This window comes from Choloepus didactylus, chromosome 8 (assembly GCF_015220235.1).
Source record: "Choloepus didactylus isolate mChoDid1 chromosome 8, mChoDid1.pri, whole genome shotgun sequence".
Lineage (NCBI taxonomy): Eukaryota > Metazoa > Chordata > Mammalia > Pilosa > Megalonychidae > Choloepus > Choloepus didactylus.
The window spans coordinates 30761814-30787854 of NC_051314.1; the positions used below are offsets into that span (position 1 = coordinate 30761814).

The 26041-nt window shown below is 36.9% G+C and overlaps 1 protein-coding gene across 6 annotated transcripts in view; it reads right to left on the bottom strand.

The window, feature by feature from the left end:
- Positions 1-734: 734 nt before the first annotated feature.
- The window catches only part of APAF1 (apoptotic peptidase activating factor 1), a 110257-nt gene continuing 84950 nt past the window's right edge, over positions 735-26041 (bottom strand). For 5 of the 6 annotated variants that reach the window (XM_037845284.1, XM_037845283.1, XM_037845282.1 and 2 more), the window contains 5 exons: positions 12129-12248; positions 11678-11803; positions 9813-9938; positions 6681-6827; positions 735-2947 (listed from right to left, as the gene is read on the bottom strand). In XM_037845284.1, the coding sequence (XP_037701212.1) occupies positions 2801-2947; positions 6681-6827; positions 9813-9938; positions 11678-11803; positions 12129-12248 (666 nt within the window). In that variant the 3' untranslated portion in view covers positions 735-2800. The remainder of the gene's footprint in view (positions 2948-6680; positions 6828-9812; positions 9939-11677; positions 11804-12128; positions 12249-26041) is intronic. The other variant, XR_005218242.1, reaches the window with a different exon arrangement.

Sequence of the window (26041 nt, forward strand, 5' to 3'; positions counted from 1 at the left end):
CACTCCCCTCACTCACTCTTCTCCAGCCACACCAGCCTTCTTGCTGGTCCTAGAACATACCAACCTATCCCACTTTGGGATCTTTGCACTGGACTCAGAATGCTCTCCAGATCAGTGCATAGCTCACTCCCTTGCCTCTTTCAGATCATCACTCAAACAGCACCTTCTCCATGAACTACTCCATCTAAAACTATCTATCTCCCATCCCATTTGTACATACCAACAAACACACTACAGATTTTACTTATTTATTTTATTGTCTGCCTCTCCTGCCCCAACCCCAAGAAGGCAAGGACTTCATTCACTGCTGTATTCCCATCACCTAGAATAACAATGCCAGACACATGGTAGAGCTCAATAAATATTTGTTGAATGAATGAATGAAAAAAAATGAGTGAATGAATAAGTGAATTCTCTCCTTTACAGGATCTTCTCCATGCCACCCACACTATGCAGCAACCATCATGGAGACACACTGAGGAAATGCTCAAAACTTTTGACAAAAATTGAATTCATACATAACTGATAAAGCATTGATGGAAAAGATTGATGGCTTTCACTTGAAGGACCTTTTACATTAGTCCTCTAATCAACAGGTAAATGAGAAGCAAGGAGTCTGAAACAACTTGAAAACTGTTTTCAAAACAATTTTAGAAATTTTATTTTTACAAACAATTTTTAGTTCATTTAAAAAAATGTATACCACGGCAAAAAAAAAAAAAAAAAAAAAACATGTAAACTATATCATAAATACAAAACTAACAGTTTTCAAAACATACAAGACACATACTATGTAAAAAAATTTTTGTACAAAGTTCAATGTGATTTCCAATGCAAAAAATGAAGAAGAAGCAGGAAAAAAATGCTTGAAAATGCTCATCTGCAAGCTACAAAACAAAGTTCTCTTGACTGACTCTGTGAGGTGCCATGAAATTTGCAGGTTTCTCATACTAGGATTTGCTTCTTTCCTTTTGTTACCGTTGGTCTTCCTGTTTTTTGTGGTTTTATTCTTATTTCTCTTTAAGACAAGGGCCAATCAAGGCTTTTTAAAAGCTGATGTCTGTTGTTATACTTTAACAATCATGTGTCTCCAATTCCAAAAGTTAGTATTTTATACTCTAAGCTATAGAAGAGATGAGTTCCTAAACAGTGTATACAAATCAAACTGAGATTTGGAAATTCCAAGCAGAACGAACCACTTACAGAAATTCCTTTTTATAAAATTCAGATTTTTCACTTGTCACATTTGCTTAAATCACACTAAGCTTGTAAACTATTCCCTCAACCCCTCACACAAAAAAAATTGGTCAACTACATAAAAGATTTTTATTCACTCTACTTATGGTTCCCTCAAATGCTAAATGGGAATATCTAATCTAAAATCTGAGTGGTCATATTCCCCCCCTACCCCCCCACATCTACTCAAATGCACCCAAAATAGAAATAGGTTCATTGCTTACCTACTGTTAATACTAATACTCATTTCATTTAGTTCCTATTGCAGAAACAATAACTTTTGAATTTTAGTTATTTTTTATATGAAAACTACAATTATTATTAATCTATCTCCATTTCCTTTAACAATATATTTCAAGGAAAATATTTAGATTTCTCTTTCAATTAAAGCTCCTAGTTCAGGAGGTTAAAAATAGCTAGTTATTGATTCCCTGTAAAAAAAAAAACCTATGTTTCCTGATTAAACTTGGAAGGGGGTGGGGACAAAAAGGGAAGGAAGATTGGTTGGTTGAAAGGAAGGTTGGAAGGCTAAAGCTGACATCGTCTAGAGTCACAAAGACTCCTGGAACAGTGTAAAAAACCATAGAAATTCACTGTTGAAATTCACTAAGAAAAAAGCATTGAAAATGCCATTCTTCTAAGAGTAAAAAGGGAAAATAAAAATAAGATAACTTTATACTATTTTACATTTCTTTGAAAAGTCCCATTATTAAAACTTATGATTAAAATTGGCCCCTCCCAAGTTATTCTGACTTACTAACATTTAAATGAGGAACAATGGCTTAAAAAAAAAAAAAAGAAAAGAAAAAAGCAAGGATTAAGAACGGTCAAGTACAGGTAACTAAGAAGTCTGGTATGTAAAACCAAAGAGAGCTGGATAGTGCCCAACACAGATACTGACAACTAGAGTCCAATTATGGCGTGGGGCTGCCATCAGCTATGGAGACAAAAAGGTAAACCAATAAAATACTCTTTCCAACACACATTATTTTTACTTCATAAAAAGAACTTTTGAAATCCAAGACTCACTAACTGAATCAATTAAAAGAAATGTTGTAGACTGTGCACACAGACACAATATTTTTAAAACAAATTTAAGGAGTGCAAATAAGTTCCAAGATTATATTTAGGAGAACTATACTCCCTTAGGGAAGTGTTGTTCTGAAAACAGGGCCACTGCTACCCTGAGGTAAAGCCTGCATAATGATAGTATTAAAATATAGATTTACTTCAAATTATTCTCATTAATTATGTCAACCAATTTGAATGTATCAAGGGAGAATTTTACTAATATAACAAGTTACTTATTTACATTTTCATTTGCACCTTAACGACAAACTTAAAAATAATGATGATGATTACAAAAAACAAGATTAAAGGTGGGTTCATTTGGGGAAAAGCTACATTAATATTATTCATCCAAACACAAACACTTTTGTAAAGAATGCAATACTGCAAAACAATTCACAGCTTTACAGAAAGTTGAAATACAGTTTCATTAGAATTTTTTCCCAATTCAAAATTTAATAAAGTTCAACTTACATTAATGCTCAAATTAACTGTTTTACTCTAGAATTTGTAAAATATATAAAATACCAAGATTATCAACAGTCACATATGTTTTGAAGTCAGAAGACACGTGTATTTTCTTAAGATTGGTTCCATTTGTGTAGAAGGTTTGTAAAGATTCCCCAGTGACAACGTTCCACCACTATTAGGAGAAAAACAAACTCTCATTAGACTGGTGTGACAATTTGCAAAGCCAACCCTATCACCTTCCTATTCCCAAACTTAAGCAAAAAGCAAGAAAGCAGTCTAAGTTTTAATGCTGCAGTATATAATAGTACTGACCTGGTCAGTCTTGCCTGATTACCCTCGGTGACTGCCTCACAGCTACGCCTACACCTAACTCCACTGCAAGGCATGTATGGAAAGCTGCCACCCACTTGAGAGCTGTAGACACAAGGCTACAGACTCCAATATGGCAGTGATTGGACTGAACTCTCCTTTTTGTCTTTCTCAGTGGAATGGACCAAAGAATATCCCTCTCCACTCTAAAATGCCCCTTTCACAGAGAGTTACTGGTATTCTGATAGACATCCAGACCATCCATAATCTCTAATAATGCTCTATCTAATCTCCCCTTTCACCTGGAGTGATCCAAGAGCCCATGACCAAGTTTCTTTATAAAAACAGCCTTATCCATTTATTTACTGAATAAACACTGAACATCTCAAATGTAGCAGGCACTTTGGCCAAGTCCTTCCTATTTCCTCCCAATCACTGAATTTGCTAAGATTATAATAATACTTATATTAATTTACCAAATGGAAATCATAAAGCTTACCCATATATCTCACAGCTAAAATGAAGGCAAAAGAGACAATGTATATGAAAACATTTTAAAATGTCCCAGATTTTTAAATCAAGATTCTGAGTATCATGACGAACACAGTAATAGTTCACTTATCTCTGTATCCCTGGCATTCCTAGCATCCTACTTGCTCATGTGACCAGGTCAACTATTCATGTTCACTACTAGTAAGAGTAACTGGGAGAAGTATACTCTGTGGACTTGAGTAAACCTGAAGCAGCATGCACTAACTTGGGATTTGCCAGAACTGACAACTTTTGCTTTATACAATAAAAATGTAAGCAAGATTATGGAGGACCCATTCCACCAACTTGAGAGAAGGCTCAGTTTTCAGTCAGTAGCGGTAAATCATTGAGGGAGTAAAGCCCTCACAGATCACCTAGTCCAACTGCCTCATTTTACAAATAAGTAAACTGGGGTTCTGAGAGAAGGAGGCCTTGTCATACAAGATGACACTGCCTGCAGGTGGCAGAGGAGGAAGAGCTTCTGGCTTCCTAATCCAGTGCTCCTGCTACCTTTCCCTCTGTTTATTGTAACCGACTCCTCTACGTGGAAATACTACAATAGCCACTGGTTTAAATATGGGCTAAAAATAATATTAAAATAGCAGCTAACGCTTATTCAGGGTATACTATGTGCCACTATGTGCAAGTGCTTTGCACGTATTAACTCATTTAACCCTCTCAACCCTAGGAGGTAGATATTATTATTATACCCACTTTACCGATGGGAAAATCAAAGTACAGTGAGGTTAAAAATATTTGTGCAAAGTCACAAAGCTAAGGAGTGGCAAAGCCAGGCTTTGAACTCAGTCCATCTGCCCCAAAGGCCCATGCTCCTGCTCATCACTCTCTGCTGACTCCAGGTAATGACAAACTTGCATTTCTTGCCATGTATTCCAGCCCTTCCCCTTATGAGTACGAATTAATGTAGACTGCCTGTCATTCTGACAGTATACACTCCATGGCATAACATAGGTAAAAAGCTAATTATGTTATTTTTTAACTTATAAATAGGAATAATTTTGAGTGTTAAGAGCACTTTAACTACTGGATCTCTACTTTATCTTACTGACATTCAATTTATACAGCTTGGATTCTAAAGTAAACAGACTCAAAAGGCCTATTTTCTTGGACACTAGAGCAGCTGTTCCTTTTTACTTTTAATTTGCTCTGTGCTTTTGGAAAGTTTCATTAATATGTTGGGTAGACACAGGCTGGGCTATATCATAATCAGTTTAACCATGTTAGTAATCAAACCAGCAGGATAAAGTAGTCTGATTGTTGTGAAATACACAGACCAAAGGTATAAGCTACAGCATCTTTCACCTTTAAGACATAACCTCTACAGCAAGGATATCTATTTTGCTGTTTTATTTCAAGGTTCTCTAAGAACTCTGCAGATCTGGTCATTGATCTTTACAACACTTTGTAAGCCAGATTCATGATTATGTGAGGGCATTCTATGGGGCCCAGAGAATCAAAAGGCATGGCCGCTGGAAGCTCGGTGTCAAAGCTGGGAAGCTTTTCAGCAGTTACCATCACTCAAGACTCCCAGCTTCCAACACAAAGACAGTAATGCCCCGCCTCTAAACATCATCCTCAGAGTAAACTAAGAGTTACAGTTTATCTTTACATTAAAGGAGGACAAGAAGTGATCCTGAAAAACAGGTGTGCCCAAAAAACAGCGTTGTATTTTCAATGCAACCTTTAAAGGGATCATAAAGTATATCCTTTCATAAAGCTAAAAATTGCCCTCCAATTTATCTTTTTTTATAAGCTAGATTTTTATGTCTAGAAGAATTGCAATTACAAGAGTCCCATATAACCAAAAACTTCAATTCATTCCTTCAAATATTTCTGAATTTCTACATTGTGCCAGGCATTCAGTCAGAATCATATCCTACATTTGAATGTTTTTAGTAAGAAATAACAGATTTTATTAGGGATCTATTTTAAATGTAAAGTCTTTTTTTTTTTTTAAATCTTCTTTTTATTGAGATATATTCACATACCACGCAGTCATACAAAACAAATCGTTAAATGTAAAGTCTTTTAAAATATCCAAGTGGTCAGTGTAATATACAGTATCATCTCCTACACCTTTTACAAGTAACCCACCATTCAAAAGACTCATCCCAACCATCCCCCGCCCTATAAAGCCTCTGATAACCCCCGAAGGTAAAAATAAGCTCATCATGCAGACATGCACCACTTTAGAGACTTTATCTGTTTATTGTCTGCTTCTCCCACAGATTGCAATCCCCCTGAGAGTAGGAACCAAGTCTTACACATTGTGCCACATAGCACAGTGGCTTAGCACACAGTGGGCACGTGCACATTCTTACTGAATGGATAGATAAATAGATGGAAGCACCAAAAAATGACCCTGAAATTCACTAAATACTCATGCCTTTGCCTCACTATTCACCAATAAGTTTGCATAAGCAAACCTGCAAGAGAAAACTGAGGAGGAAGAAGACCTGGGTTTGAGTCTTAGCTATTCTACTTACTATATAATTTTGGAAAGTCACAAACTCCATGAAAATCAGTTTGCTCATCTATAAACCAATGGTAATAAAACCTAAGCTTCACAAAGTTGTGAGAATCTAATGAGATGATGTAAGTAAAGCTTTTTGTACACTATGTTGCTGCTTTATTATTATGTTGTTGCTGTTGAAGGAAGTTTCACAAATGCATTTCTCTTTTGTATTGTTAACAAAACAGTGAAGCATGAAAAATAAAATTATGCTACACATTCCACTTGCTAGTCATTCTGATCATCTGAGATTTTGTATGGGGCAGTAACTTTGAGAGCTCTGAACTGAGAATGGAAGATTTTACTTTCAATCCCTAATATTGCCACCAAAGTTTCCAAGAGGTCTGAGTAAAGTGGCCTTGAGGACCTCAGCCCATCCCTGCACAACGGGGAGAATAATACCTGCCCTCCTACTCTGCTGGTTTGTAGGAAGCCCAGCTGAGTTACAGGAAGTGAAGAAAGCTTGTAAAGTAGTATAAAGGCTGTAAAAGAACTGCACAATTTCTTGCACAATCTTTGAGGAACTCTTTACCTTAAGATATCCTCCAGCAGAGACAAGCGTTTTGCTATCTGGAGAAAAGCAAAGGTCGGTCACCCAGCCTCCGTGGGTAGCAGCTCCCTCTTCTACTGAAATCGGAGCACACAAATGAAGAAGCTCACCGTTTGAGACCTTCCATATCTACATAAACATGATACACGATTCATTAACAAGGTTACTCAAAAGCTATCTCTAGTTTATATATATAGTGTGTGTGTTTACATATGCATGTAAAAAATTTCATATATATAAATAAAATATTTCATATATTTATAATTATATATACATACATAATCTGGAACACATTTGGAAATCCTTCCTAAAAATATAATAATTACAATTCAGTAATGCTTTAGGAATTTTTTTATTGCATTCTGTCCTCTCCAAATTTTAAGAAAATAAAAAACACTATTCATAAATGCTCATTATTTACAATACTTATCATTAACTATACTCTAAAAAATAAAAAAAAAAAGAAAGAGCAACCGACTAGACTACGACTGACTAGAATACTACAACTCTTTCTATTTAATAAAAAAGAAAACTATGGGAGGAGCAAGGAATAAATAAAAAAGGTTTAACGAACTACCTCAAAGAAAATTCCAAAGAATTCTAGCCTAGGAGCTAGCACCAAAATTGTAGACAGTTGTCATTCAAACACCTAAAGTATATATATTGAATAATAAATCCCTGTAACATTCTATAAAGCATATACATTGAATATAATAATAAATCCTTATAACATTCTAAATATATATATATTTTCTAAGATTATTTTACCAGATTCTTATATAAACAAGCCAATTACTTACATAGGCTGAAATTTCATTTAGTTACAATGACCCTTAAGATTGAAGCAGTACTCTAATCTTTCAAAGAAATGAACATCAGAATAAGAAAAAAAAAAACAGAGACATTAACAGCAAAAGAAAACAGTCAAAATCATCATGTGCCAATGCCTCCCTAGAAAATCCAAGAGAACCAAATGGAAAAACTTACTGGAATACAGAAAAATTCATTAGAATACTCATTAGATATAAGACACACATATTCAAAAAGCAACCACTTTCCTACATTCTGAATTATCAGAAAAACAAATATATATTTTTCAAAGTAATGAAGAAAAATTTTTAAATGACATTCAAAATGTTAAGAGAGACACTTTTCCCACTGCGACTCCTGAAAAATGAAACACTGCTTCATAACCGTTAAAGGAACACTTTCATCCAGAGATCAGAAACCGGGGCAAAATGAGAATTCCCGAAGCAGCTCTGGACTTCCGCTGACATGGCAATTAGATGAATGGTACAGAGAAGGCTGGCTACTTAGTCTTCAAGCTGGAGAATCTTAATTTTTCTAGAGAGCCTATCCAAAAACTCCTCTATTCCTGCAAGCTGCCTACTCTCCCATTATCTGCATCATAAGTATCAAACCACAGATGGCTCTCAGACCTTGAAACATGATGGAGTTTGCCTTGCTGGGTTTTGGATGGGCTTGGGTTGCATGACCCCTGTTTTCCTTCCAATTTTTCCCTTCTGGCATAAGAACACCTATCCTATGCTTGCCCCACCACTGATTTTGGAAGCCAGTTATTTGTTTTCTAGGTTTCACAGGTCCACAGACAGAGAGACATTTTGTCTCAAGATGGAACACACCCATGAATAATTTAGATGAAATTTTGGACTTAGAGTTGTTACTGAAATGGCTTACTGCTTTTGAGATGTTGGGATGGGAGTGAATGTATTTTGCATTTGCAATGTATTTAACTTGTCTTTTGAGGGTCCAAAGGGCACACTATGGTAGAGTGAACCATATCCCCCACAAGGTCATGTTCAAGTCCTAACCCCCAGTCCTCTGGGTGTGAACTTATTTGTAAATAAGGTCTTCAAAGATGCTATTAAGATGAGGCAAAATGAAGGAGGGGAGGGCTTAATCCAGTATGATCGGAGTCCTTAAAAATAAAGGGAATTTGGACACGGAAGTACAAGCTGAAGGAAACAGAAAGAGACCAATCACTATGTGTCAGAGGCAAACTGACTGCCAGCGAGCTACCACCAGAACACTACAGACTTGGGAGAAGCATGTCCTACTGATGCCTTGATTTGGACTTCTAGCCTCTAAACTGTGAACCAAAAATTGCTGTTGTTTAAGCTAACCAGTTTGTGGTTAGCAGCCCTCGCAAACTAAGACAACACCTATTCCTTGGGTTTTAAATTCTCCTTTGTACAAAGAAAAACAAACAAACAAACAAAAAAACACCCTTCTCACATATACTGGTTATCAAAGCAGCCACCCCTAATGCCCAAGTTTTTCCCATCAACCACCCAATTCTGCCAACATAATCAAGTCAATGTTTTTTCATGATTTCTGATCTGTCAGCAAGCAATACTATCCATGCTGCACTACATTTCCATGTTTACAAGGGACACAAAGAGAACAGAATTCTATTGCCTTAGTATGCCTCCTGTTTTCTAAATAAGATTGGCACAGTTTACATATTTACCTAAAACACTGCACAGTAATGAAAACTGGCATATCGTGCAGATTCTACCTCATAAGGCCCTTTTCTCTTTCAATACCTGCCCAATGATGAGAATGTGAACCTCTATACTGTTTAACAAAAGCAGGCAGTCTAACAAGGACTTCAACAAGCCACAAGGAAAATGTTAAGTATCTAACAATTATACTGTTAAAGAGAGCTTTTCTTTCAGCAGTGAAAAAAAGCAGAATTTGCCATTCGTTTATAACCTAGATAACAATTTACAAAATTATTTTCCTCAAATTCTGCCACTAAAAGTAACCTTTGGTTCAAGTCCAAGAATTAAGATAAACCATTCTCTGAGCTAATAGCAGATAACCAACTGCAAATAAGTAGGGCATTTGCCTCCTCACATATAAGGGAAATGCTTCACTCTAACTCTAAAATGAATTCTTTTCTGCAGTGGAGTGCAGCTATGAATACAACCTACACAGAACCCTCCAAGAAACAAAATAAAGAATGCCTTATCCAACCAGAACCCCAGGGACTGTGCTTCTCTGTCACATTAACAAACACCCCCAATGTGATAACGAGTGCTAGCCCAGGCTATAGTAAGAGCAGTGTTTTCATGTCAGCAAACCCCCTACCCTGATTTCTCCGTTGTCATCTCCAGTCGCCAGTAGGGTACTGTCCACAGAGAAGACAGAACAGCGCACACAGCCATTGTGGCCCCTCAATTCACGAAGAGGAGAAAGAAGTTCAAAACTCCAAATCTGGAAGACAATTAGGATTTTTTAGAAATAGTAAACAAACTCAAAAAAAGAATCTGCAAACCCTGCCTTGAGTGCTATTTAGCCAAAAATTCAATCCCATAGAAGTTCTAACATTTGGCAGTTCATAAACTTTTTTTTCTTTTTTTTCATAAACTTTCATGAGATGCCCAAGCTCCAACTTAAAACTTGTTAATTTTTCTGAGTTTCCCTTTAATTACTCAAGTCAACTTTAGCTCAAACACCAAACTCACAGCTTCCTCATTAACTTGCTACTTAAAAGGAAGAAGAACAAATCAGCAGTATGTGGAGTGACGCAGCTCTGAGCATGACTCCTGGCTCTACTGTTTAGTAATTCCTTGTGACTTAGGACAACTCACATAAGCTTCTCTAGCTTCGGTTTCTGCATCTGTAAAATGGGGACCACAGTACTTATGGTGTGAAGATTAAATGAGATAACTGAGAGTGAAATTCCTAGCACAGGGCATAGTACATGACAAATATTTTTAAAGGTTAGTCACTATACCATCCTACTATCTTGAAGGCCATATCCTGTCTTTTTCTTTCCAATATTCTCCCTCATGATTCTTTCAGCAACACTTAATTAGCACAGACTGAAAACTGCCATGTACCAAGCACTGTGAGCAAGAAGCTGGTAGGAAAAAAAAAAGTCCCTGTCTTTGGAAAGTTTACAGTTTAATCAAGATAGGCTCATGAACTTAAAAGTGAATAGTTGTATGAAGTAAATGCTCTAACAAGCATGAATAAAATGTAATGGAATGCAAATATATTTCAATAAAAATGCATTTAAAAAAAAAAAGTAATGGAAACACTGAAGGTAGAACAGCCAACCCTGCCTGAGGGTAACAGAAACTTTTGCTACAGAGCTGACATCAGATCTAGGTCTAAAAGAATAAGTCACAATTCATTGAGGTAAAAAGAGAATAGAAAGTTTTATAAAGCCAAAGTTAACAGCCTGTACAAAAAGAGGCAGGAAGTAGCCTCAACACTAAGGGACCAATGTTGCAGCAGAAAGAGATGGTGAAGGACTAAGGAATTTGGCTTATAAACCTTCAGGTAACAGAGGTTTTCCAGCAAAGAACTGAGGCAGCAGTATGGAAGATAAACTGGAGGAGGTGCAGACTAGTGTTAGGAAAAATGTGGGGACACTCTGCCAGGGAAGAGGAAAACAGGAGAAGGTCTGGTCTTAAGAGGGAGGACCCAGAGGGGAAAAGAGATTCAAGAGACATTGAAGAATAATCAGTAGAGCATGAAAGAAAGCACTGAATCTCAGTCTCCAAGATTTGTAGTTGGGAAAGAAGGGTAAATAGCAGTACCAGTAACAGAGATGGAGAAGCATCAAGCAACATCATTTCACTGGAATGTGATTTTCAAATGCTTCAACTTACATCAATGATATAAGAATTTAGTGTGGGGTGCAATTAAATTTAAATCCCTTTCAATTATTTTCATTGCCTATAACATGCAGTAGAAATTGTATTAGATTAGTAATAAACAAAAAAAGTAATCAGAAAAGGAGAAATCAGAAGTCCTCAATGTCATTCATTCAATCTATTCAATATCTACTAAATGCCAATGGGCATAGTCCAAAATCTCACAGATCAGGAAACAGACATGTAGATAAAAACTGTTAAAATGCCCTGCTTTGCACATTATTTACACATCATAATACATAACCAATACAAAGTTTTATGACTGCACATTTCAACTGAATGACCTACCTTTGCAGTCTTGTCGGCAGAGGTAGATGAAAATTTGGTAGCATCAGGAGAAATATCACAAGAAAGTACTGTACCCTGGTGACAGACAAAGTCTTTTTCTATCCTTCCAGTAATAATATTCCATACCTTTAAAATAAAAAGAAACCTCAACAGTTAACTGTTGTAAGATTGAGCATGATAGGCTACAAGATGGATCTATAAAACAAGAGCTTTAGCAAAGTGCTTGGTTCAGACCTCTTTCCTTTAGGTGCCCTTTAGTATAAATGCTCATAACAAACAGCTGATATAGTTGACTGCAGTACACAAAAAACAGGCATGAGAAAATAAAATTTTAAAAGTTAAATAGTTACTTAATATCCATCTGCTTCTGGCTGTCACAATATAATCCACCCTAATACATTTTTTTTAAGTATTAAAATATTTATTAAAACAAACCCATGCTTCAAATTACCTTCACTGTTCCATCAAAAGACCAAGACAGCAGTCTTGAATTTTTCAACAGTCTGAAGTCTTTCACTGTTTCCTGATGGGCTTGCAGAAAAACATATTCCTCTGATTGCCAATTCCATACCTGAATATCAAAGAAGTAAGTCGTTATAACCCTGCCTATAATACTATGGTGGTAGGGGGAAGCAAGCTCTCTATTGTCTAGAGTCTTTTATCTTCATGACATTTCAGTAAAGCAAAGAGTAATAAGTCTACAGTTTACAGAGAAAATTTGGGGTTAATTAACTTGACTGGAAGGGCAAAGCAAAATACTTTTCCTCCTAAATAAAATCTGCTTTCCTCAGTTGTTTGGAGAACTGTTAATTATACCAGAAGACAAGAAAAGCAATAAGATGCCAGTAAGCTTACTACCTGATTAAATTTTCCGGAGAAAATTATCCCAATTACGTATTCACAGTTTTCTGAAACTTATAAGCTGGCCCTATTGTCTGGGAAGGTCAGCTAACCAAAGCAGTTTCAAACAAGGTCATGGAATTTCCAAGCTTCAGAGATCTTAGCTATTCCCTAAAGCAATCCTCAATATGACAGAGGAAGCTTTGTGCATTACTTGTCACACTGAGCTCCGGGAGAAACTCCTCAGGCATGAAGGGAGGAGGGGGAATTGAAGTAACTGACACAAAATAGGCATGCAAACATATCTCAGGCATAAAGGTGAATGGAACAGGGATTTATTTCTACACCATGGTCATATCAAGAACATCTCTTAGTAACTAAATCAAACAACTGTATTTAGAGCCCTTATTAATTCTTGATTTCAAATTTATTTATTTAACAAATGTTTACTTAGCATCTATACATAAGGCAAATATGAGTCAAACAAGGATCTAGCACAAAGAAACCTAACAGTCTGGTAGAGGAAATCAGACATACCAAAAAAAAAAAAAAAAGCAAACAAAAAAACACCTGTAAAAGAAGGTATAATTATAGAGGAAAAGTTCTGTGGAACTCAAAACAGTGATTCTTCAGAGGAAACTTCGTGGAGATAATGTATTCAAAGTAGGCTTGAGGAATGGGTTGGAAGTGTGATTCAGAAACCAAGTAGAGAAAGGCATTTCAAACAGAGAGAATGAATGCACAGGAGCAGGAAAGCATGAAAATATCACAGGGGACAATCAGAGTTCAATTTGGCTGGAACTTGGGCTATGGAAGGAGGAACAGTGGGGAAAAAGGTCAAGAAGGTATTCAAAGAAACAGCCTAGACAGTTCCATGAAGCTAAACGTCTGAGCTGTAACCAATCAGGCAATTTCCAACAGAATTTTCCTCTGTTTTTTTTTAACATGAGGAATAAAAAGATGAAAAAGAGGTCTGTGGGAAGATGGCAAAGTAGGAAGCTCCAAGAATCAGTCTCTCTGCCAAACCAACTATTGAACTGGCAGGAACTGTCTGAATTAACTATTTTGAAACTCTGGAGTCTAGTGGAACACTGCAGCATCCAGGGAAGAGCTGGAGGAAGAGCCTGGTAAACTGAGGTAAATAACACTGAATTTCACCCTTTGTGCTGTGGCTACCATCCTTCATTCTCCAACCATGCGGCTGGCAGCAGTGGGGATTGCAGTGGACTATGAGGACGTAGTCCTCCAAAATCCAGGGTGTGTGGTCTGATCACTGATTTTGATTAGCTACTTAAGATGGCTGAGGGGCCAGCTCTGAGGGCAGCCATTGTCCCAACCCTGCTCAGGCAAAAGCAGCAGAGGAGTCGTAAAGAGGAAGTACCTATTTTTTTTTTCTCTATTTTCTCTTTCCATTCCCCATTTAGGAGCAAAAAGAGTTTGGAAAAGTCACAAATTGATGGCTCAAGCCCTCAACAACACAAAACAAAACACCTCATAATCTGAGGAGTATGAGAACTAGATTTCTAGAATTATAAGAAGATAATAGAAAGTGCAGTCCTCAAGAAAAAAATTACAATACACGCAAAGAAACAGGGAAGTATAGCTCATTCATTAAAAAAAAAAAAAAGAAATCATCCCTGAGGAAGTTTATACATTGGAACTATTAGCTAAAGATTTTAAATCAAGTATTTAGTATGTTCAATGAGCTAAAGGGACACATATACAAAGAACTAAAGAAAATTAGGAAAATGTTGGCTGAACAAAATAAAGAGGCAGACACTATAGAAAAGAAAAAAACATATTTTGGAGCTGCAAAGTACACTAAGTGAAATGAAAAACTCATTAGACAGATTCAAAAGTAGATTTGAACAGGCAGAAGAAAGGATCAGTATACATGAACACAAGACAACTGAAATTATCCAATGTGAAGAGCAGAAAGAAAAAATAAAGAAAAATAAACAGAGCCTGGGAGACCTGTGGGACACTATGAAGCTTCCACTCCAGGACCACTGGAATCCCAGAAGGGCAAGAAAGACAGAAAGGGGCAGAAAAAGTATTTGAAGAAATAACAGCTGAAAATCTCAAATCTGATGAAAGACATGAATATACACATCCAGGAAACTCAACAAACTCCAAGCAGGATAGATTCTAAGAGATCTCCACCAAGACACATGATAGTGAAATTGTCAAAATCCAAAGACAAACAAAGGATTTTGAGAGCAGCAAAAGAAAAGCAACTTGTCATATACAAGCAACCCCTAATAATATTAAAAGCATATTTCTCATCAAAAACTATGAAAGCAAAAAACAAAACAAAGCAAAACAAAACAAAACAAATAAAAACAGTGGGATAGAATATTTAAAGTACTTAAAGAAAAAAAACTGTCAACAAAGAAGTCTATATCCAGCAAAATTATCTTTCAAAACTGAAGGAATTTAAGACATTTACAGATAAACAAAAGCTAAAAGAGTTCATTACCAGAAGACCTCCCTATAAGAAATGCTTGAGGGGTCCTTCAGGCAGTAATAAAAGGACACGAGACCGTAACTTGAAGCCATAAGAATAAAGAACACCAGTAAAGGTAACTACCTAGGTAAACATAAAATACTGTATTAAATAATATATTTGGTATGCAACTGCTTATTTTCCCTGCTTTATGAGCTAATAGGCAAATGCATAAAATAACATTTAAATTCTGTGTTAATGGGCACACAACGTATGAAGATGTAATCTGAGAAACTAACAATATAAAGGGAGAGGGATAGAGATACTTAGAAATACAGAGTTAGCATACTATTGAAACTAGGTTGGTACTAGTTGAATAGGTTATCATTAGTTTAGGATGTTTACAGTAATGAGAAAGGTAACCACTAAGAAAATAACTAGAAGATAACAGAGAAAATGAAAGAAGAAAGGAACCAAAATGGTAAACTAAAACAGCAACTAAATACAAAAAAAAAAAAAAAGGCTATCATGAAGTAATTAAGAAAAAAAAAAAACACACAAGCCACAGTGAAGACAAATAGCAAAATGACAGAAATAAATCCTTCCTTCTCCGTTATTACCTTAAATGTCAATTGACTAAAGTCCCCTATTAAAAAGCAGAGAGTGGCAGACAGGGTGATCCATCTATATGCTGTCTACAGGAGACTCATTTTAGCTACAAAGACACAAAGAGTTTGAAAGAAAAAGTGTGGGAAAAGATATTTCATGCAAACAGTAATCAAAACAGAACCAGAGTGGCTATGTTACTATCAGACAAAATAGTCTATAAGTCAAAAAATAATATAACACAAAATATAAACACAAAAACAAAAAGAGATATATAAATAAAAGACAAAAAGTTTCTTAAAAACACTAAAAAAAATTGTTTTACAAAAGATAAGAAACACAGGGAGGCTCTAAGACAGCAGCATAGAGAGGAGTGGAAGCTGGTTAGTCCCTCTGGAAAAACTAATAAACAACCAGGAACAACTAGTAAATAATCCAGAATAACTGTGGGGGAACAAATGTGACCAACCACTCATCGTACAACAACCTGAACTGGGAAGAATGCCTGAGATTGCAGCATAAAATCTGTAAGTAAAATCTACAGATCCAAGCCAGGAGCCCACTCCCCCCATGGCCCGAACTGCAAAGCCTCGCAGTGCTGGAGAGCAGCACTCTCTGAGCAAGCGAATACAGCTCAGCTGAGCTCCAACTGGGGTTTTAATTGGCAAACATGGACTGCTCAATACAAGCTATGAATCCTCAACAAGCAGACAGAGGCTTTTGATGACAACCGACTTCAGAGAGTTGGAGGACCTCTCTGGAGGGTGAGGGAGCCCAGAGGACCGGGTGTTGACTCTGGCCGATAGGTGAAACTGAAGGTGGCTGCAAACTGGCCCTGAAGGGGGGATTTCTGTCCCTTTTTCAGCTCAGTCAAGAAAGCCTCAGCCATTTTCAGTTCCCAGTGCTCTGACCCAAACAAGGGTGGAGATAGCACAGGCAGAGAGACTATTCAAATGCTAATGACTTCTCCCTAGGAGGGGTATCTTCCCTAAGAGCAAAGAGGTGGGACCCAGCTCTACTACCCACCTTCCATTCAGAACCAGACACCAGAGCCTGGGGGAAAACAGCCATGGGCCACACCTCCTTACACTAGTCTTGGAGCTACAAGCTGACAAGCACCAACTGCTGGGCAGAAAAGCAGTGACTTGAGTCCTCACAGGGTGCAACAACCTTGTAAGACACACTCTCAGGGAGATGTGATACTATTGCCTCCTTCTGAGACCTGAGCCCATTCTGGTCTGGGAAAACCTGATTGGGGTAACCAAGGAAACCAGATGCCTAGACAACAGAAAACTACAACCTATACTAAGAAAAACAAAGTTATGGCCCAGTCAAAGGAACAAACTTACACATCAACTGAGATACAGGAATTTAAACAACTAATACTAAATCAATTCAAAAAGTTTAGGGAAGATATGGCAAAAGAGATGAAGCATATAATGAAAACACTGGGCTTACATAAGGTAGAAATCGAAAGTTCAAAAAAACAACTGGCAGAATCTATGGAAATGAAAGCCACAACACAAGAGATGAAAGACACAATGGAGACATACAACAACAGATCTCAAGAGGCAGAAGAAAACAGTAGGGAACTGGAGAACAACACATCTGAAAGCCTACACACAAAAGAACAGATAGAGAAAAGATTGGAAAAATATGAGCAACATCTCCGGGAATTAAAGACAACACGAAATACAGGAATGTATGTGTCATTGGTGTCCCAGAAGGAGAAGGGAAGGGAAAAGGGGAAGAATCAATAATAGAGGAAATAATCAATGAAAATTTCCCATCTCCTATGAAAGACATAAAAGCTCAGTATACAAACAGAATAGATCTGAATAGGCCTACACCAAGACACTTAAAAATCAGATCATCAAATGTCAAAGATAAAGAGAATCCTGAAAGCAGCAAGAGAAAAGTGATCTATCACATACAAAGGAAGTTTGATAAGACTATGTGAAGATTTCTCAACAGAAACCATGGAGGCAAGAAGGAAGTAGTGTGATATATTTAAGATACTGAAAGAGAAAAACCGCCAGCCAAGAATCCTATATCTAGCAAAACTGTCCTTCAAATATGAGGGAGAGCTTAAAATATTCTCTGACAAACAGACAATGTCAGAGTTTGTGAATAAGGTAACTGCTCTACAGGAAACACTAAAGAGAGCACTACAGACTGATAGAAAAAGACAGGAGTGAGGGGTTTGGAACACAATTTTGGGAGATAATAGCACAGCAATGTAAGTACACTGAACAAAGATAACTGTGAGTATGGTTGAAAGAGGAAGGTTAGGAGCACATGGGACACCAGAAGGAAAGAGGAAAGATAAAGATTGGGACTGTATAACTCAGTGAAACGTAAGGTGCTCAATGATTGTGATAAAAGCTACAAATATGTTTTTTACATGAGGTAGAACAAATGAATGTCAACATTGCAAGATGCTAAAAAATAGGGTGGAGTTGGGGGGAAAATACAATCAATGCAAACTAGAGACTATAATTAATAGGAAAAAAAAAGATGAGAAACAACACTGCACTGGAAATTCTAGCCAGAGTAATTAGGCAAGAAAAAGAAATAAAAGGGATCCAAATTTGAAAGGAAGAAGTAAAACTTCCATACTTGCAGATGACATGATCCTACATATATAAAAAGTCCCAAAAAACTGAAAAACAGCTACTAGCTAATAAACAAATTCAACAAAGTGGCAGGGTACAAAATCAACACGCAAAAATCAGTAGTGTTTCTATACAGTAATAATGAGCAAGCTGAGGAGGAAATCAAGAATAAAATTCCATTTACAATAGCAGCTAAAAGAATTAAATATCTAGGAATAAATTTAACCAAGGATGTAAAGGACTTGTATACAGAAAATTACAAAACATTCCTAAAAGAAATCAAAGAAGACCTAGATAAATGGAAGGACATTCCATGTTCATGGGCTGGAAGACTAAATATTATTAAGATGTTGTGCTGGTGTTAAGCTGTTATGTACCCCAGAAAAGGTCACGTTCTTTTAATCCATTACTGTGGGCGCAGAACTGCTGTAGGTGGGACCATTTGATTAGGCTGTTTCAATTGAGATGTGACCCACCCAATTCAAGGTGGGTCTTAGTCCTTTACTGGAGTCCTTTATGAGGATAAAAGACAGAAAAAGCCCAGAGACTCAGAGCAAAACATCCAAAAAGTCTGGAGAGAGTTTAGAGAAAAAGCCCCTAGAGGGAGTTGAGAGAGAAAAGCCCTGGAAATGTTAAGAGAGGATGCACAGAAAGTCACTGGAATCAGAAGCTATAAAGCAACAGAATCCAGGAGCAAAGGACCAGCAGATGCTGGCTATGTGCCCTCCCATGTGACAGAGGTGTCCCAGATGTTGGCGGCCTTTCTTCAGAGTCCAGGTATCATCTTGTTGATGCCTTAATTGGGACATTTTCATGGTCTTAGAACTGTAAATTTGTAAACTAATAAATCCCATTTTAAAAGCCAACCAATTTCTGGTATATTGCATTCAAGCAGCTTTAGCAAACCGAAACACCTGGCAATTCTGCTACTAGGTATATACGCAGAAGAAATGAAAGCAGGGACTGGAACAGATATTTTCACCCCGATGTTCATAGCAGCATTATTCATAATTGTCAAAAGATGGATGCAACCCAAGTGTCCATTAACAGATTAATGGATAAACAAAATGTGGTACATGTATACAGTGAAATATTATTCAGCTGTAAGAAGGAATGAAGTCCTGACACATGTGACAACATGGATGAACCTTGAGGACATTATGCTAAGTCAACTAAGCCAGAGACAAAAGGACAAACATTATCTGATCATACTGATGTGAACTAATTATAATAAACAAATTCACAGAGTTAGAATCTAGAATATAGGTTACTAGGGGATAGACTGGTTTAGAAAATGGGGAGCAGATGCTTAATTTGAAAAGAATTTCTATTTAGTTTGATTATAAAGGTTTAGAAATGGATGGTGGTGATGGGAGCACATTATTGTGGGTGTAATTAACAGCTCTGATTTATGTACATGAATGTGGTTGAAAGGGGAAGTTTTGGGTTGTGTATGTAACCAGGAGGAAGGTTAGATTATAAAACATGGGACTATATAAGACAGTGAACCCTGTGGTGGAAGATGTACATGGGTAAATAGTACAGATAAAAGAATGTTCTTTCACAAATAATAAATGTATGACACTAATATAGGTGTTAATAATAGGATAGTATAATGGGAAAAAATACACCTAATGTAAACTATGGACAATAGTTAATAGGAGTATTTTAATATTCCTTCATCAATTGTAACAAAAGTACCAAACTAATGCAAAGTGTGAACTATATGGGGTATATGGGAAACTATTTTTTTACATTACTTTTCTATAAACCTACAACTTCTCTAATTTAAAAAATTAATTAAAAAAAAAACACTCCTAAATAAAGCTCCAGGATCAGATGGTTTCAATGTTGAATTCTACCAAACACTTAAGAAAATTTAACACCAATCCTTCTCAAAATCTTCCAAAAAAAGAAGAGAGGGTTACTTTCTAACTTATTCTATGAAGCCAGCATCCTGATACCAAAGCCAGATAAAAACAGCACAAGAAAAGAAAATTGCAGACCAGTATCTGTGATGAATAAAGAGGCAAAAAATCTCATGAAAATATTGCCAAACCAAATCTAACAATACATTAAAGGGATAATGACCATGACCAAGTGGGATAAATTCCAGAATCCAAGGATGGTTCAACATAAGAAAATCTATCAATGTAACACATCACATTAATAAAATGAAGGGAAAAAAATTACATGATCATCTCAATTGATAAAGAAAAGGCATAGGACAAGATCCAATATTCTTTGATGATAAAAAGACTCAGAAAACTAGGACTAAAGAGAATGTTTTCAACATGATGAAGGGCATTTATGAAAAACCCACAGAAAATATCATACTCAATGATGAAAGACCGAAAGCTTTCCCCTTAAGAAAAGAAACAAGACAGACAAGGATGTCCACTGTTACCACTGTTATTCAACATTGTTCTGGAAGTTCTAGACAGAGCAATCAGGCAAGAGAAAGAAAGAAAAGGCAAATAGGAAAGGAAAAGTAAAATTATCCCCATTCACATATGATATGACCCTGTATATGGAAAACCTCAAAGAATCCACAAGAAAGCTACTAGAACATTAGTATGAATTCAGTAAAGCTGTAGGATACAAGAAAAATACACAGAAGTCAGTTGGTTTTCTATACACCAGTAATGAACAACCTGAAAAGAAAATCAAGAAAATTCCATTTATGAAAGCATCTAAAAGAATAAAATACCTAGGAATAAATTTAACCAACCATGTAAAAGATTTGTACAATGAAAACTACAAAACATTGCTGAAGGAAATTAAAGAAGACCTAACTAAACGAAAAGACATCCCATGTTCATGGATTAGAAGACATGATATTGTTAAGATGTCAATACTGCCTAAAGCAATCTACAAATTCAATGTAATCCTTATCAAAATTCCAGCAGTCTTTTTTGCAGAAATGAAAAAGGTGATCCTCAAATTTATACAGAATTGCAAGGGGCCCAAAATAGTCAAAAAAATCTTGAAAAAAATACAATATTGGAGGACTCACAGTTCCTGATTTCAAAACTTACTACAAGATAAGAGGCGAGGCAAGATGGCAGCATAGGGAGGTGTGGAATTTAGTTAGTCCTCTAGGACAATTAGCAAATAGCCAGAAAATAATCTGCAACAAATGTTAGTGGGACTTCTGTGACTGGCCAACACTCCTACACTAGTCTGGAATGGGTGGAACAGATAAGATTGTAGCATAGAACTCTAAGTAAAGCTCCCCAAACTGTGGAGCTGGCACCCCTCCCCCATGAGCAAAGCCGGCTGATTTGGAACATGCAGGGAAGAGAAACAGTCCCTGCCTGGAACTATGGGAATGTAGCTCAATCAAGATTCAACTGGGGTTTTAGTTAACAAATCTGGACTACTGAATATAAGCTCTGAACACAAAAAAACCTGGAGGAAGCAGGAAAGGAAACCAAGGTTTCTCCCAGCAGAGAGGAGGCAGGGCTGATAGAAAAAAAATACATAAATAAGTTAAAACAGAGACTTTTGGAGTTGGCTGAGCTCAGAATACTGGAAAAGGTCTGTGTCCCAAGAAAAGGGGCACACAGAACTGGGTACCAACTCTGGTTCTTGTCTGGTGAACTGGAGTCTGGGGACTGGCTCTGTAAAGGGGACTTCTTTCTTTTTTTCCTTCTTTTTTTCTCATTCTAAGTAGCTCATTAGAGAAAGCCTCAGGCATTAACAACTGTCAGTGCTGACTCAGACAAGAGTGTAGTTAAGATAGTCACAGAGTAAAAGGAAAAACTCAAGTGTAGGAGATAATTCCCTAATGGCATTATTTTCCCTAAGAAAATGGGGGAGGGGGGTGAGGTCCAGCTCAAGTGGCAGCCCTCAGAGAATTCAGACCCCAGGGCCTGGGGGAAAAAAAAGCAAACAGTTTAAGCTTGGTTTCTGACACCCTCAACCCCTGGCCAGTACAGGGTCTACTGAGAATTAAAGGCACCACATTTCTTTATACCACTGGGGAGCTGTGGGCTGACAAGTGCCACCTGCTGGGCAGGATAGGAAAAGCAGAGCCTAGAGGCCTCATAGTAAAGTCTGACAACCTGCTCGGTCTCTCCTCAGGGAAACCTGAGACAGATTACACCCTCCTGAGACCAGAGCCCATCTGGTTGTGGAAAATTTGATTGGGGTCATCAAGGATACCGAGACAACAGAATATCATGAATTATGCTAGGAAAAATGAAGATATGGCCCAGTCAAAAGAACAAACTTACACTTCAAATGAGATACAGGAGTTGAAACAACTAATTAAAGATCTACAAACAAATATGCTAATTCAATTCAAACATCAAATCAACAAGTTGAGTCAGGAAGATATGGCAAAAGAGATGAAGGATATAAAGAAGACATTGGGCAAACATAAGGAAGAACTCAAAAGTTTGCAAAAACAACTGGCAGAACTTTTGGGAATGAAAGGCATATTAGAAGATGAAAAACAATGGAATCATACAACAGGAGATTTGAAGAGGCAAAAGAAAGGATTCATGAACTAGAGGACAAAACATCTGAAATCCTACACACAAAAGAACAAATATGGAAAAGAATGGAAAAATATGAGCAGGTTCTCAGAGAATTGAATGATGACATGAAGCGCATGAATATACATGTCATGGGTGTCCCCAAAGGAGAAGAGACAGGAAAGGCAGCAGAAAGAATGATGGAGGAAATAATCACTGAAAATTTCCCACCTCTTATGAAAAACATAAAATTACAGATCCAAGAAGTGCAGCATACCCCAAACAAAAAAGATTCGAGTAGACTGACTCCAAGACACTTAATAATCATATTATCAAATGTCAAAGACAAAGAGAGAATTCTGAAAGCAGCAAGAGAAAAGCAATCCATCACATACAAAGGAAGCTTGAAAGCAGAGTATGTGCAGATTTCTCAGTAGAAACCATGGAGGCAAGAGGGCAGTGTTTTAATATATTTAAGATGCTAAAAGAGAAAAACTAACAACCAAGAATTCCATACCTGACAAAACTGTCCTTTAAAAGCAAGGGAGACAAATGGTCACAATATGCCATACCCGTACCAAAAGTAGTCCTCAAATACGTAGGTCCCTACCTGAGATTCTAAAAAAATTCACTCACTAAATTTTATCTCAGAAACTTAAATCCACCAGAGTGTTCCTATGCCAGACAAGTCCTAAAACCCAGAGGCAACAGCCTCTTTAAGAACAACAATCAGATGCAGCTCCCTTCCCCATAGTTGACACTGCCTTTCAATATGAACAAGTTAGGGTGCTCACTGTCTAGACACCCCAGGAGATGGAGAAAGAGATGAAGTGAGAGAATGGGTTAGCAACATACAAGATAAAATTTAACAAAGGTATATGAATGCTGAAACTTTATATAAATATATATGTATATATATATTTCTAGATGCTGGGTTGTTGGAATAGCTGGAAGGGGGTAAATGACATTGTGCCAGTTTGGGTGTATTATGTCCCCCAAAATGCCGTGTTCTTTGTTGCAATCTTGTGGGGGCAGATGTATTAGTATTGATTAGGTTGGAACCTATTGGTTCAGTGTTTCCATGGAGATGTGACTCAATCAACTGTGGGCAAGACCTTTCATTGGACTATTTCTATGGAGGTGTTGCCCCACCCATTCAGGGTGGGTCTTTACTGGATCACTGGAGTACCTTAAAAAGAGAGACACAGGCCCAGATGCACAGCAACTGAGAGTGACATTATGAAGAGGAGTGACATTTTAAAGAGGAGCTACAGCCAAAAGGGACACTTTGAAGAATGCACAGGAAGTGAGAAAGGAGCTGGAACACAACCTGGGATCAGCAGAAGCCAGCCATGTGCCTTCCCAGCTACAGACTTCCGGACACCATTGGCCTTCCTCGGTGAAGGTATACTTGTTGATGCCATAGCTTGGACACTTTTATGGCCTTAAGACTGTAACTTCGTAAACAAATAAACCCCCTTTATAAAAGCCAATCCACTTCCAGTATTTTGCATAACAGGCAACATTAGCATACCAGAACAGACATGGTGGAACTGTAGCCTGTAACATCCTTTGAAATTTGCTGTATAACTACTCACTGAATTGTGCTTTGTAAATCTTCACCTTTCTGTATATACCCTATATTGCATAATAAGGAAAGAACTGAAATTATGGAATTGTAATCCATAACAATTTTTGAAATTACCTATATAACTGCTTGTTGAGCTGTACACCGAAAGTTAACACCTTTCTGTTTGTATGTTATATTTTACAATAATGGACATAGCTGAAGCTATGGAACCGTGACCCACAGCATTCTTTGAAATTTGCTCTCTGACTACTTGTTAAATCATACTTTGAAAGTCATCACTGACTCACCATAAAAAATGTATTTAAAAAAATGAGGGAGAATTTAAAATATTTTCAGACAGACAGACACTGAGAGGGTTTGTGAACAAGATACCTGCTCTACAAGAAATACTTAAGTACAGTTGTATAAAAATGTAGCTTATGAGGGGTGACAGTGGGATTGGGAATGCCATAAGGACCAAACTCCACTTTGTCTAGTTTATGGATGGATGTGTAGAAAAGTAGGGGAAGGAAACAAACAGACAAAGGTACCCACTGTTCTTTTTTACTTCAATTGCTCTTTTTCACTCTAATTATTATTCTTGTTATTTTTGTGTGTGTGCTAATGAAGGTGTCAGGGATTGATTTAGGTGATGAATGTACAACTATGTAATGGTACTGTAAACAATCGAAAGTACAATTTGTTTTGTATGACTGCGTGGTATGTGAATATATCTCAATAAAATGATGATAAAAAAAAAAAAAGAAATACTTAAGTGATCACTACAGACAGATAGGAAAATACAGGAGAGAGAGGTTTGGAGAAGAGTGTAGAAATGAAGAATATCAGTAAGGGTAAAAAGAGAGAAAGAGGGAAAAAAAAGATAAAATAAGATATGACATAAAATCTGAAAGACAAAAAGGTAGACAGTAGATGTTACATTGAGTGAAATTAGCCAGAAACAAAAGGATGGATACTGTATGGTCTCACTAATATGAACTAATATTGATTAGTGAAATTTGAGAGCTCAGATCACAGGTTATCAGGAGATAGAAAGAGGTAAGAGATCGGGCATTTGATGCTGAAAGAGTACAGAAGGTTCAACAGGATTGACTGTATAGATCCAGAAATGGAATGGATAGCGTAATAATGTGTGATAACAAAATATTATAATTACTCTGAACAAAGATGAGTGTGAGTATGGTTGAAAGAGTAAGGCTAGGAGCACGTATGACACCAGAAGGAAAAACAGGAGATAAAGACTGGGATTTATATAACTTAGTGAAACCTAGAGTGGTCAATGATGGTGATTAAATGAACAAATATAAGAATGTTTTTAAATGAGGGAGAACAAATGAATGTCAACATTGCAAGGTGTTGAAAACTGGATGGTATAGGGGAAAAATACAACAGTGCAAATTAGAGTCTACAGTTAATGGTAACATTGTAAGATGCTTCCATTAATTGTAACAAAGGCAATATACCAAAGCTAAATGTCTATAAGAGGGGGAAATAAAGGAGCGGTGTGGGATTCTTGGTGGCGGTGTTGTTGTCTGGCCTTTTCATTGTATTCTATTAATTTTTATTTTTCTTCTTTTATATTTTTATTCTTCATTTTGTTTTTTCCTTTTCTTCTTTCCTTGTGGAAGAAATGGTAATGTCCTCATGTGGATTATGGTGGTGAATGCATAATTATATGATTATACTGGGAATCACTAATTGTTTACTTAGGATGGATTATATGGTGTGTAAATAAAACTGTTTAAAAAATAAACAGAGGGATACAAGCGCTGGAGAAAATGTGGA